This window comes from Ceratotherium simum, chromosome 37 (assembly GCF_057802395.1).
Source record: "Ceratotherium simum simum isolate JZ-2026a chromosome 37, ASM5780239v1, whole genome shotgun sequence".
NCBI lineage: Eukaryota > Metazoa > Chordata > Mammalia > Perissodactyla > Rhinocerotidae > Ceratotherium > Ceratotherium simum.
In genome coordinates this window covers 10,073,405-10,088,118 of record NC_141936.1, presented here as the reverse complement: position 1 = coordinate 10,088,118, position 14,714 = coordinate 10,073,405, and the positions used below count along the sequence as shown (strand labels likewise).

At 44.4% G+C, this 14,714-nt stretch overlaps 1 protein-coding gene across 1 annotated transcript in view; it reads left to right on the top strand.

Moving 5' to 3' along the window:
- Positions 1–5,945: 5,945 nt before the first annotated feature.
- The window catches only part of PSMD1 (proteasome 26S subunit, non-ATPase 1), a 92,479-nt gene continuing 83,710 nt past the window's right edge, over positions 5,946–14,714 (top strand). Inside the window, exons 1-4 of the mRNA XM_004427668.3 lie at positions 5,946–6,096; positions 10,499–10,542; positions 11,198–11,271; positions 11,466–11,635. Coding sequence (XP_004427725.1) covers positions 6,081–6,096; positions 10,499–10,542; positions 11,198–11,271; positions 11,466–11,635 — 304 coding nt within the window. The 5' untranslated portion in view covers positions 5,946–6,080. The remainder of the gene's footprint in view (positions 6,097–10,498; positions 10,543–11,197; positions 11,272–11,465; positions 11,636–14,714) is intronic.

The following is a 14,714-nucleotide window of genomic DNA, read 5'->3' as shown; positions in this document are numbered from 1 at the left end:
TGTGGGATAGCTCAGGCCCAAAGCCGGGCTGGGCACTGGGGCCACTGTGGGGCAAGGGCTTTGGCAAGGGCGAGAGCCCTGTCTGGCTGCCTCCGGGGGCTTCCCCGCCTTAGCCGGGGCTCCTGCTGCAAATGCAGACCCCCACCTCTATTCCTTGACCAGTGAAATTCAGAGACCCTCAGTAGGAGTTCAGATTTTAAGTCTTAAGTCCAGCTTGTTGCTCTCCTGCTCTGCATTTATTTGGAGTAATTAGGTGCTTAGTTTAGTCCTTGTGACCCAGCCCTCATTTTGAATCCTGGCTGCAGAAACTGGGTCTCTGTCTTGTCCCCCGTGTTTCTTCTCTCCCTCGCTGAGGTCTTCTCAGAGCAGCGTGTTGCCTCAGATCATTACCTCAACTCCAGACTACCCTCACCCTGACCACCTACTGCCCCAGGTATACTGCGTACTCCAGAACTTGGGGCTGCCAGGGCAACCACGCCCAGCCCCTTGTTCTCCTACAGAAGTGGGTCTCACCTTCAGCCTCTGCCTCCCGTCTGGTCTGGCCCAGCATGTGCCAGCACCAAAGAGCAGGCAAGACTGTGAAGCAGGCCAAAGAGCCAGGCCTGAATAGGAAGTCAGAGGGAAAAAGACCTCGGGGTGGGTCTAGACCAGCCTTGTTGAAGAGAACTATAATGCCAGGAACATAATGTAGCTTTAGATTTTCTAGTAGCTACATTAGAAAAAGATAAAAAGAAGGCTGGCCCGGTGGTGGAGTGGTTAAGGCCGGTGCATTCCACTTCAGCAGCCCAGGTTTGCAGGTTCAGGTTCAGATCCCAGACGTGGACTTGTCAAGCCATGCTGTGGCAGCAACCCACATACAAAATAGAGTAAGACTGGCACAGATGATTAGCTCAGGGCTAATTTTCCTCAAGCAAAAAAAGAGGAAGATTGGCCACAGATGTTAGCTCAGGGTGAATCTTCCTCACCAAAAGAAAAGAAACAGATAAAAAGAAACAAGAGAAATTAATTTTAACAAGATCTTTTGTTTAGCCCAGTATGTCTGAAATAGTATCATTTCAACTGCAAATATAAAAAAGTTTTGATGAGACATTTTGCATCTTTGAAATCCTGTGAGAATTTGACACAGCCCAATTCAGATATTAAATTTTTATCCAAAATACTTGATCTATATTTAGATTTCATTAAATTTATAGTTGAAAAAATAAATTCACATCCTCAAATTGTTCCAAATATAATTTAAAATTTTTCAATAACTGAATTGTGTATTTCAATGAAATAAAATTAAACTTAACTGAAAATCAGTTCCTGGGTTGCACTAGCCACATGTCAAGCGCTCAATAGCACCTGAGGCTAGTGTGGCTGCTGCACAGGACAACCAGAATCTAGAACACTGGAGACTTGCAGGAGACATGTCTTGGGGTTTCACTGTGACTCCTCCCATCCCAGCACTCCGCCACTTGCCCAGAGCTGGCTGGTCATCTCAAACCCCCTCTTCCCCCAACAAGAGGACCACAGTGGCTTCCAGCATCAGCTCCTCCAGGGCAACTTCTGCCCAAGATGGGAGTTGTCCTCCTGGACACCAACCTTAGAGGGAACAGAGCCCACCATCTCTGATGGCTTCCCGGGTCCTTTTGTGCCTCAGTCCACCCAGGCCAATTCCAGCCCTGGCCAGGTGTTTCCCTCCAACCAAGCACACACCCGCGGGAGGCCCGTGTCACCGGCTGCCTTTCACATCTCTGCTCCCGTGAATAAATGCTTTTACTCTAAGAGCATGTGGCATGCATGCCGTACGTGAAGCAACCACCAGTCACGTGGCCAGTCCCTGTGACGTGAGATCTGAGGTTTATTGAGCGCTGCTCTCTGCCAAGCAGTGGATTAGAGCACCTCCCCTCTCAGGGGGCCCTGCCGGGTAGGGGACCCGCCCCCTCTACAGCAGGGCTCGGGGGACCCCACGGCCGCAGCGCTTCATCACGCTGCAGCTCAAAAAGCAATCAAGCCCGATTCTTGACAGGAGGACCGAGCCCTCCTAAGACCCAGGATTTAAATGCCAGGAAGCTGAGATTTAGGGGGTAAGGGTGGGTGGCCACAGCGCGCTCGCCCCTGCCCGAGTCTCCGCCTTCTGGTGAGCACTGTGACCACTAGAGGGCGCGGCGCGGGTCTGGGAGAGGCTCCGGGCAAAAGCTCAGAACTGCATCCTGTTACTGGGCGCGCTGGCCAAGAAAGCGCCGCTCCCGGGTGCCTCCCCCAACTCCGACAGGGACCCCGGCCCAGCCCACACCTGTGTGAGCCCACAGCTGCCCTCGTTTGGGCTTTGAGACGTTTGGGGTCACTCCTAAATTTGGAGGGAGATAGTTGTTTATGAACAGAGCCCTGGGTAAGAATTCCTTCTGTGATTTTACTATGTCCTAAATCTTCGCTGAAAATAGAGCTCGTTTGAGACTGTTGGAGAGGGCAGGGGTTTCAGAGACATAGGTCTGATTTCTAGCCTTGTGCCAACAACTAACTGACCCTGTGTTCATCCAGTCATTCAACAAACATTTACTGAGTGCCTGCTCTGTGCCTGACCCTGTGCTAGTAACTATAGGAGAAATGGAGATGGATGAGTTGTGGCCGTGCCCTTGAGTAGTCCCTTGTCCAGTTGGGACATGGGCAACAAGACATGATTATAGCTATGTGGGGTCAAGGCTGTAAGGGGACACGTGGTGGGATAGTCAAGGAAGGCTTCCTGGTGGAGGTGATGCTTGACTGGGGCTCAAGACAAGTCTTGTTATGCAGGGTTGAGGGGGAGGGGGCCTTGAAGACAGCGAGAAGAGCAGGTACCAAGGTCGGAGACAAGGTCCATGGGGGCATGGCCACTCTGGGAGCTGCAGCAGTTGCAGATGGCTGGAGCCCGGCATGCCAGGCCAGGGAGGTGGGACATAAGATGAAGGGTAAGCAGCATTGAGTGAAAGGCCTGGAGGAGCTTGGAGGAGCTTGTCTTCCTTGTTTTTGGTGGTGCTTCTGGCTGTGAAGAATGGGCTGGAGAATTATGAGATGGTGAGCAGGAAGTCAAGGCTGCTAGAGGCTGTTGCAGCCAGAAAAGAAGCGGTTGGGTGAGGGTGGGAGAGCGACTGGTGGGTGATGGCGTGAGATGGGAGGTTGGGCTGGTGTGAGATATTAGGGAGACCAGATCTGGTGTAGACTGGGTGAGGGAAAGAGCACAGTCAGGGGCACCCCCAGGGCCCGGCTTCAGAAGCTGACGGATGCCATTCACCACACGGAGATCAAGGCAGGGGACACAAGTTGGGAGGTGGGGTGGGGTGGGTAGACAGCGCGTGCAGCTTTGAGGTCATTGGGTTAAGGAGCATCAAGCAGAGATGTCTGGTAGGTGTGCGAGTCTGTTGCTCAGGAGAGAGAGCAGGGCTGCAGGGGTACATTTTAGGAGCCACCACCTTGTCCAGAGGAATCGAAGGCATTGCTCTCTCACTGGGAGAACAGGTAGTGAGAAGAAGGCTGTGGACAGAAGCCGGGGACGACATAGGATAAGAATAGAGCCAAGATGGGGACTGAGGTTTTTAAAAAGCAAGAGGCAGTGATCAGAGTTGAGCTTTGAAAAGATTGCTCTGATTAAAGAGTGCAGAATGGAATGGAGAGGGAGAAACCACAGGTCTGGGACAGCCCTCGAGGTGGGAGATCAGAATCCCCAAGGAGAGAGGGGCCTCTCACAGGGTCCCCTGGGGCTCAGATGAGGTTGTGGCAATTACAAGTGCAACCTCCAAGCCAGAGACATGACTGTCCTCCCGTAGAGAATGTCTTCCCTTTGAAGAGCAGACCACCTCTCTGTTTTAAAACATTTTGAATTAGTTGCCAACATTTATTTATTTTTTAAAAATTTTATTGAGATGGAATTGACATAAAACATTGTATTAGTTTTAGGTGTACAACATGATGATTTGATATATGTGTATATTGCAAAATGATTACCACAATAAGTTTAGTTAACATCCCTCACTGCACATAATTACAATTTTCCTTTCTTGTTTTTTTTTTTTTTTGTGAGGAAGATCAGCCCTGAGCTAACATCTGCCAATCCTCCCCTTTTTGCTAAGGAAGACTGGCCCTGGGCTAACATCTGTGCCCATCTTCCTTCACTTTATATGGGACGCCGCCACAGCATGGCCTGACAAGCCGTGCATCAGTGCGCACCCAGGATCCGAACCCGCGAACCCCGGGCCACCGCAGCGGAGCGCACGCATTTAATCGCTTGTGCCACCGAGACGGCCCCCAACAATTTTCCTTTCTTGTGATGAGAATTTTTAAGATCTGCTCTCTTAGCAACTTCCCAATATACAATACAGTATTGTTAACTGTAGTCACCGTGCTGTATATGACATCCCCAGGACTTATTTATCTTATCACTGGAAGTTTGTACCTTTTGACCACTTTCACCCATTTTGCCCATGTTGCCAACTTTTAAAATTCAGAAGATTTTACATAAAATTCTGGTTTCTGGCTTTTCTTGGAAAAATCATAAGCTCTCACAACAGTAACCCTGCATTTGCATGGCAATGCTGCAGGAGCTGAGTAGCCACTACTGTCTTTAGATGGGGCATTCATTCTTCATTTTGTCACAGTCACCACCACCCCCTACTGCCTCCCTGACACCAAGTGTCAGTTGCCATTCACCATACTGTTGAGCTAGTATTTTCTTACACTAGGCCTGCTTCATTCATTTCCATTACCTGTGAGCATTTGTTTGAGATTCCTCTAGGAGGTTGAGGCACGCAAGTGTCTTTATGCGAGGAATTGGCCAAAGTGCCTCTGTAAAATGATATTCCCAAACACTCAATCTGTTTATTTTTCATGCACACCTCTTAGGGCAGTGCCTTTCAATCTGAGCCACAGGTTCTTCAAAAGTGTTTGATAATTATATTTAATATATTTCAACAACCATAGCTTAAGAATACTAATTTTTTTTAAATTCACACATACACTCAAATGTGTTATCAACCAGATTTTAATTCAACTGCAAAGCATTGTCTTGTGCCACTAGGTTACATTGTTTTGAAAAGACCTCAGAAATAAGCTTTAGTAATCACTGTTCAATTGAAGAGTAGCTTGATAGTGCAAGGCTAGTGGCTTAAAAATGCCACTACTTGTCACCGATCTTTGTCAAGGATTTCTCAGTACTGACTATTGAAGTAAATTGGCTATTGAAGCTTGTCTAGGCCTGCAAATGGCCATCACACTGCCATTTCAAATTGGATATATTAAAAACCAAGAACCCGTTGCTATGGCGGGAGAGAGGAACTGAGCAGATGTAAGGCAAGTACGGAAAGCTTTTTTTTTTTCCTTTAGAACACTTTTCACTGTATATCTTTTTATACTTCCAATTTTTAAACCATGTACAATATTAACTATTCCAAATGTAGATAAAAACCTTCATTGTTTCACTTTATTATAAACCAATGATAATAAAACATTTATGTGAGAGTTTTGTTTTGTTTTTTTTTTTGAAGACAGTTCTGCTTTTTAAAATATTTGAAAATCACTTTTCTAAGAAAACGCTCCTTGCCCTGCTCCCTTCCCCAAAGGCTTGGCTGGAGATGGGGGGAGCTGCAAGGAGACCGCCCAAGCAGTAGGTGGCGCTGCGAGCACCGCTCGCACCTCCCCTCCACACTCTGTCTCTCCGCAATGGCGGGTGACGGTGGGGGCCTCTCTGGAGGGGTGGCTATTGTAAAGCCTGATCCAGGATGCGGACGAGTGTCCCCACCCCCGCGGAAGCGCTGACCTCGAGGAGGATTAGAGAAAACAATGGAGCTCTCCGTGCACCCGTCTGCGCGGGTTGGGGCGGCGGTGGCGGCGCGGAAGACGCAGACCGGGGAGAATTCGCGCCGGGCGTCAGGCGGAGCGGCGGGCAGCCCCGGGGCAGGCGGGGTCCTGGGCGAGAAGTGAGCCGGCGGCCTGAAGAGTCGACTGACTGAGCAGAGCTCCGGGGGAGCGGGGAGGCGAGGCGCAGTGAGCGGGCTGTGAGCTGACAGATCCGCGAGGCGGCCGGGACGGCGAGCGAGCGGGCGGGCGGGCGAGTGCGGGGCGCAGCCATGATCACCTCAGCCGGTGAGTGCGGCCGCAGCTGGCGCCGCGAGGGAGGAGCCGCCGCGCCGGCTTTTAGCTGAGTCAGGGCCGGTGACTGGGCACCACCCGGCGGGGCGCCGGCCTGCGCGGCCGCCCGCTGCCCAAGGCCCATCCCGGGCCGGGGGCTGGCAGTCTGGCCGAGCCTCTCTGCGGGCCCGCGACCCCCTGCAGTTCGGGGGAATCGCGCGGGGTCGGCCGCCTCGGCATCCCTCCCAGCCACACCCCCGTGCCGGGACCGAGGGGCTTCCTGGGCTCCTCTCTGACCCTGAGGGGTCTGCTTAATTCTGTGTCTCCTGGAGTTGACCATGTGGGGCCGTCCGATCCCAGTCCTTCCCCGCAGGTGGTCGGGATGGGCTGGTCCCCCTGTGCTGTCGGACAGTCCATAAGTGGTTCTGGACCTGGCCCCGCTCCGTCCTCCTTGGAGGGAAGTCTGACATTAGATTGGAGCGGGTCTATATCGTTTGTGGGTCTATTCCACGAGTATTCAGTTAAAGCATCCAGAGAACTTTTGTGTTGGGTGAAGACGGTATAATGCCCGAAGGCAGCATCGTACTGAGAATCAACCGATCGTTTGGAGGCTAGGGGCTCGGTAAATACGAATTTTCAGAACTCCTGGGTGTGCGGAGCAGGTTTCTTGCACTTAAATGGGATGAGCTATGGAAATCAAGTTTCAAATGGAGAATTTTAAGCCCCCCACTACAGATTGATTTGCATATAGCTAATCCACAGCGTTGGTGCTTTTTTTCTTGCCTGCTTAAACATGCTTTTCTCGTCCTGTTTTGCTGTACACTTGTCCCACTGCTGTTTTGTTGTAAATAAACTGGTGATCAGAAGACAGTAACTCGTACTTGTAAGGAGCTCAAAACTATATTTTTATGAGGATTGCTTGAAATTGGTGAAGATGCTGGGAGACATAATAGTTATTTCAAAGACTTGAAGAGCTGTCACCTGTATTTGGAATTAGGCTTTTGCCCCCAAGAAATGCAAATGATTGGGAGATGAATTTTAGTTCAATATAAGGAAGAGCTTTTCCAGTTAGAGCTCTCTAAAGAAAAAATAAGCACTAAGTGCTTACTGTTCTTCTTGCCAGTTGTAAGTGAGGGCTCATTGTTTCAGATCCATTCATTACCACTGCTGCTTCTTAGCCAAACCTCCTTCATCTCTTGCCTGGGTTCCTGTAACAGCTTAACACTGTGTTTCCACCATTACCTCCATACAGGTTATTCTTGTTGTAGTCAGAGTATTCTTTATAAAACTTTAATCACATCGTCATTCCTTTGCTTAAAATCCTCCAGTGCTTTCCATTGTGTTTAGAAGAAAATCCAGACTCTTAATCAAAGACTTACATGATCTGATTCCTGCCTTGTTTTGTCCTACTCTCTTTCCATTCACTACATCCTAATCATGCTGGCCTTCTTTCTGTTCCTTGACTATGTCAATTTCTGTCCTCCCTAGGGCCCTTGCACATTTTATTCCCTCTTTCTAGACTTCTCTTCCTCAAGTTTTCTGTTAGCTTCTCAATCTTTAGTCTCAGCTCAAATGTTAGTCTTTCCTGATCATTCTTTTAAAACATGCTGCCTCTCTCCACCTTAGCTGTTCACTTGCTTCGTCACGGTCCTGTAAGTACTTTACTTGCCTGATTACTGTCTTTCTCTCTCTGGTAGAGTTTTGGGCGGGAAACTTGTTTTCACAGTTCTTAGAACGCTGCTGAGCAAATGGCAGAAGTTCAAAAGTACGTCTTGAATGAAGAAATCCATCAGTTAATCAAATCAGTCCCTAGAGTATTTTAAGTAGAGACTGAAAAAGCATTTGGTGGGAATATAATAGAATTTAAACCTATTGAGGGTGGCAGGAGTAATAAATTTTGAAGTCCTACCCTGAGACTCTGCGGTGATAGTATAGTGTTTGTTACTATCATTTGTTACTTTTACTGGATTACTTATCAGCCTCTGCTCCAAACTTTCTGTCAGTTTGTTTCCTGTTGGCTCACACTGGCTTAGGATCTGTCCCAGGTGCTAAACAGGCTAGTGTCATGGTTCCAGTGTTTATTCATTCATTTATTCACTAGGCTCTTGCTAGGCACTAAGAACACAGTGGTGAACAAGAGGTCACCGTGTACTGTTAAGTTTTTCAAAAGGTTTGACTTTGAAAGGGAGTGAAGAGAGAGAGAGAGGTGGTTGCAGTAGGGAGATGTGAGACTGAGTGGGCTTTTGGTTTTTTTAACATAATTTAGGCACATAAAGGAAAATTATGCTAAAAAGCTTTAAAACAATAGTCTCCCACTCCTCTTTCCCCCTCTTCATCCCGAGAGGTATCCGTTTTTCAACTTTTAAGCTGTTTCTTCTGGAACATACCTCCATGTTTATAAATAATATTCAAATATTGCTATAAATTGATTCAACAATTTTAGATAATATCTGCTGACTTCCTATTACAGCATAAGAGATTTTTTATTATCCTTAAACCTTTCCCATTCCCTGTTCCCCACCCCACCCCCAAAAGGAGAGTTCTTTTTTTTTTTTTGCTGAGGAGGATTCACCCTGAGCTAACATCCGTGCCATTCTTCCTCTGTTTTTTAGTATGTGGGCCGCCAGCACAGCATGGCCGCTAACAGAGCAGTGTAGGTCCATGTCCGGGAACCAAACCTGGGCTGCCAAAGTGGAGCACTGCTGAACTTAACCACTAGGCCACCAGGGCTGGCCCCTGTTTTGTTTTTAAGATGGGAAGTATTCGTGTATGGAGTGTAGAGTATTTGATTTAGTTGTGTTCCATGGACAAAGGCTTTATTTCTAAGCCGGGACAACCATGTAACAATTTAGTTGTAAGTGAAACCAAACAGGAGGATATAAAAATCCGTCATTTATTTTGGTAAAAGCAGTTCAAACGTTATTGACTGATGATAGGGAATGGGTAGCCTTTTTAGTATTTTGGTGAAATGTTTTTCTGTTTATGATATGTTCCACATTTAAAGCATTCTTGTCTATCAGCTATTCCACGTCGCTAGTTCGTGACACCCCCCTCCTCCTCATTGATTGCATTCTTTAATTTGTCTTCTCTTATCTGTCATTTCAGCCTCTCTGTTCTGGACTTGTCATGCCACCCTAGAGTACCAAGAAGTTCTTTTTATCTGCTTTTGTGCTTTTAGAATAGTGGTCTGCCCTAGCTAGCACCATGGCATAGTTTTGTCTGTGAAATTTTGTATCCTTTCCTGTATGGCTCTCTAAAGACTGCTGAAGCTATTTGGCAAACTTACACTTCTCAGTTAGAAATGGCTACGTCTCCTAAGTAAAGTTGCCTTGACACTTTTTTTTTTTTTTTTAAGATTTTATTTATTCAGTTTTTTACCCCCAAAGCCCCAGTAGATAGTTGTATGTCATAGGTTCACATCCTTCTAGTTGCTGTACGTGGGACTCGGCCTCGCGTTGGACGGAGAAGTGGTGCCTCGGGGCGCTCCCGGGATCCGAACCCGGGCCGCCAGCATCGGAGTGCGCGCACTTAACCGCTAAGCCACGGAGCCGGCCCGACTTGACACTTTTTAATCAAATCACAGTTTCAACTCAGTGTTCCAGAATGATTTTAAGACCTATGTGGAAAACATGTTATCTGAGAGACAGCTTGGTTTCCTTTATGGTCTAAGGACACTAATTTCTCATATCTTTTTTCTAATAATGCCTTTGACATATGACTATGTTTCAAGGTGCATTCTTTTGGAGAGGACAGTTGTTTCCTTTACTCTCCAGTAGATTAGTACTAACACCTCAAGGTCATATGGGAAACACTGTGCTTGGGTAATTGAAGTCAGAACAATTAAGATTGCCCATCATTTAGCAAAACTTTCTAGGTTACTTGCGATATGAAGGAGATGCCCTAATATAGGCATCTTGAAATAATTGAAATATTGTAACTGTTCGTTGTGAATAATTTTATTTTAAAATTGTGTGGGAAAGTTTCCCATTTTGGTCAGTAAATTAGGCTAGTGATTGTCAAACTATAGTGAGCATCAGTATTACAAGGAAGGCTTGTGGCCCAATTACTGGACCCCATCTCCACAATTTCTGATTCAGTAGATCTGGGATGGGACCAAGAATGTGCATTTTTAACAAGTTCCCCGGTAATGCTAATGCTGTTGTTCCAGGGACCACACTTTGGAAACTACTGAATTAGGCAAATAATGTGATATATGTGGTGTCAGGAGTGTTATAACATAGTTAATTCTTAAACTTTGAAATATAAACCTTTACAGTTAAAGAAAAATAATCATTCCTCTAGTGAAGTCACCCCTCAAAAAATACTTATTTTATCCAACTAATATACATTTTTGGCTAAGCTTTAGTTTCTTTCTTAGTATATATTTCATAATCATGATACACCTTTTGTCTTATAGCTGGAATTATTTCTCTTCTGGATGAAGAAGAACCACAGCTTAAGGTATGAGTGGAAGAAAAATTAACTGGGTTTAGTATGACTACTGTGAAACTCTTTGAATTTAGTGATATCTGTATATCTTCCATCATTTAAAATAACCATCCTACCCAGCCTGTACCCAGTCATTGAAATCTAGCCCCAGAGGACGGAATTTTGGCAACAGCATTTGGTTTTCCTAGAGTTTAACAAAGCTAAGGCAAATAAACCTCAGTATGGCACCTGAACACCCCCCAGCCCGTTTCTTTATCAACAGAAAACACTAAAAATTCTTTCTTGTGTGTCACATATTTTAAAATTATTTTCATTTGATAAAAATTTGGAATATACTAAAAGTGACTTCAGACACCTGAATTCATTTATATATGGATATATATAGCAACCTGGAGTCAATCTTTTATATTCAAAGAAGAAAAATCTTCATTATGCTAAGGAATGACATCATATGGTTAATCCAATGTTTTATTATTGAAAACAGAAGGGAAATGTGTACACCCAAGAGAAAATATAAGTCAGTTGGTAAAAATTTTTATATTTGTCATAGATTTAAAGTTTTAGTAAATGTGACTGAGAATTTGGCCATTGATTTGTTGGAAACTTTTTTAAAGAACTGTAATGGTAAGTCTGTCTCAAAATTCAATTTTGGTTTTATCTTTTACAGGAATTTGCACTACACAAATTGAATGCAGTTGTCAATGACTTCTGGGCAGAAATTTCTGAGTCTGTAGATAAAATGTAAGAAGTTACTTTAGTTATATAAACTGAAATAAGGTAGACCAACTTTAATCATTAATCTGTGGATGTGGGTCTTATGTCTTAAATTCATTTAGAAATTGGCTGCTACTAAATTGTGGCTTGAATATTTAGATTTGGGATTTTTAAGGAAAACCACAGTTTGAACTAGGCCTTTACTTTTTAATTTTTTTCAGAGAAGTATTGTATGAAGATGAAGGTTTCCGGAGTCGGCAGTTTGCGGCCTTAGTGGCATCTAAAGTATTTTACCACCTGGGGGCTTTTGAGGAGTCTCTGAATTATGCACTTGGAGCGGGTGACCTCTTCAATGTCAATGATAACTCTGAGTATGTGGAGACGATTATAGGTAATTATCTTCCATCTGGTAAGGCTTTATCGTGTTGACTTCATTCTTCTCTAGTCCACAGTCCACATGAATTACTTTTTGATGCTGCTAAATTTCACTTTAATTGGAAGTTCATAATCTTTCTACAGTAATTTTTTGCAGGCTGAGTTTTTAGATCTGCCTTCCAATTCTGTGCTTCATTATTTTTTGTTATAATGAACAGTAGCATCAATAACAGTAATAATTAATGAAGAAACTCACTTCACAAAACATTTTAAGAAAGAATCTAAGAAATTATTCAGAAACAGCTAACTTAATCAACACAAAGATAGTAATCTCAGTGATTATGGTTATCTCTAGTCCAATGAGCAGACTGTTATATGAAAAAATTAAATCAGATTATTATGAGTAACAGAAGTTAAATGATAGCAGTTTATAGAGTTGTTTCTAATACAGGAAACCATCATTGAGTATGTCTGTTACACTAGGCACTGTTCCAGTCATTCTTCTTACCATGGTTTATTCCACAGCTGCCCTGTGAGGATGAAGCTAGTCCCATTTTACAAATGAGAAAGTTTGGGTTTCAAGATGATAAAGACACATGGCCATTAAATAGGAGGGTTGGAATTTAAAACTCGGGCTTACTTCAGAATCCATACTTTTTTCTACTAATAACCATTGTTTTCTCATTTGTTCTTTATTTTTGAAGTGAGAGGGAAGCACACAGGCAAGGCTTTTGGTTCTCTGTCTTGTGAGTCACACCAACTATGTAAGATTTTGTAGCTTTAAGAAATGTTTGAAAACTCCTGATCTAGTAGATGAAAGAAGGGACTGCATACCCTTCAGACATGTCGTTAATGAGTATCAAGCTTTAGATCATAGTTAGAGAGAGCCCAAGGGTGTGTCCTCTATCAAGAGTGTACAGTATAGATATTTTTTTGAGTTGCTGATTAAGAGGAGATGTGCATTATTCGCTTGAACCCTTAAAAAGGAGAAAGTTTGTATTCTCTTTCAGAAATTAGGAAATGCTGCACAAGGTGGTCTAAAGGGGTACTTGCAAATGTCGCTGAAGTTCTAAGTAGGATTCTGCATTCACATTTTTTAAGTTTTTCTGTGATAGTGTGAAAATGCTGCAAGTAACTTTGCTGTTGGGGGCTTATTGAATTTCATCTGTGAATCCTATGGAAAGAACAGATGGTTTTAAAGAATAGACCATGTCATCTGAAACCAGAGCACTTTCCCTACATTAGGTTAAAAATAGGGAGTTAGATACACTTACTTCTTTTCTCTTGAAGGTTTTGTTTTGTTTTGTTTTGTTTTTTTTGCTGAGAAAGATTCGCCCTGCGCTAACATCCACTGCTAATCTTCCTCTTTGTATATGTGAGCTGCTGCCACAGCATGGCCATTGACAGATGAGTGGCATAGGTCCACACCCGGGAACTGAAGCGGAGTGCAGCAAATTTAACCACTAGGCCACTGGAGCTGGCCCTTGAAGGATTTTTTTTTGATGAATGTTGATAATTTCTTCCAACAGTGATCTCCAAGTGCTTGCAGTGCTACCATTTTACAAATCATGCTTTTAAAAAGGACTGTTGGTCTATAAAGGGCTATGGGGTGGTAGACACGTTCCCTGTCTTTTTTTTTTTAAAGATTTTATTTATTCAGTTTTTTCCCCCCAAAGCCCCAGTAGATAGTTGTATGTCATAGGTTCGCATCCTTCTAGTTGCTGTATGTGGAACTCGGCCTCGGGTTGGACGGAGAAGTGGTGCCTTGGGGCGCGCCCGGGATCCGAACCCGGGCCGCCAGCATCAGAGCACGCGCACTTAACCGCTAAGCCACGGAGCCGGCCCGACACGTTCCCTGTCTTTAAACAGTTTATCATCGTAGCTTGTAGAAAGTGGTTGTTGATCAGTAGACAAGTTCCCGGTGCTTTTCTTTGTGTGGAAGTGGGGTTCACCCTTTTGGTTTTGTGGGGATTTTTTTAAACGTCAGTGAGATTTGCGAGAGGATATGTAAAATAGAATTTGAGAAAGGCTTCCTAGGATCTTAATGAATGTCATAAACAGTATGTCCAGAAAATTCAAGACTGGTAAATCTTCTCCCAGTTATAAGACTTCAGCTGGGAATGAGGCTAGATTCCGGGCTATAGTTATAACATAAACCTAGGAAGTGAGAGCACGAATTTGAAATCTGGGAGGTACATTTTTTTATAACCTAAGGAAAACTCCCTAAATGTTAATAATTCTGAGGTTCCTCTTTAATGAGGTGGGGGTAATGTTTCCTCACTTAACTACATTTGGTTCAGAAGCTCGTATTAGGGCCTGGTGAAGATTTTCTGCAGCCAGAATTGTCTAGGGTCTACTTTGTGCTGCCACTTTATTAACTGTACCTGAACCTGCATAGTTCTACCTGGATGGACCCTGACTGTGGTGTATTCCAGTTTATGAAAGTCCTCTGCTTCCCCCAGAATATAGACCCATTTAACATGGGCCGTCTAGTGGGCCAACAGTTCTTTGTGCTAGTTCAAGTCATTTCAGTTTCCTAGGGCTGTAGTTTGCAACTAATTAGTCTTGGCCTTGTATCCTTTCTTCTATTTGAAAGAGAGAGTGACAAGGCAGTGAGTTAGAGAGAGGATAACTAGTGTGTATATCTTTCAGCTTGAGTGGCTATTTATCTTCCCTATGAAGGGGGAAGAAGGCTTAGAAAAATTCCCTTTTTTGGTTGTTCCTAAAAAGTTTAAGGCGTGATTGCAAAGGAGTATAAGTTGTAAACAGACTTAAGTGTTTCTCATCAAGTGCACTGTTGGCACCCTATAGTATGTCGCCCCGTCCTCCCCATTAACCCAAATCATTGTGAAATGTGAAAGCCAAATTGTGCACATACACCAGTGCATGAATTTTCAGACTCCCTGGGAGGCTGTGTGTGAATAGGTTCCACCCATCTCACAGGGAGACAATGAATATTTCAGTTGATGTGCTACAATTCCTGGAAAGGTTTTTGGAAATCTTTGGAATTGCCTTTAGAACCTGTGACACATTTTAGGTCATTTTCCCATTATTCTACAAAGATGATTTAGATGATTATTCTACACATCCCTACT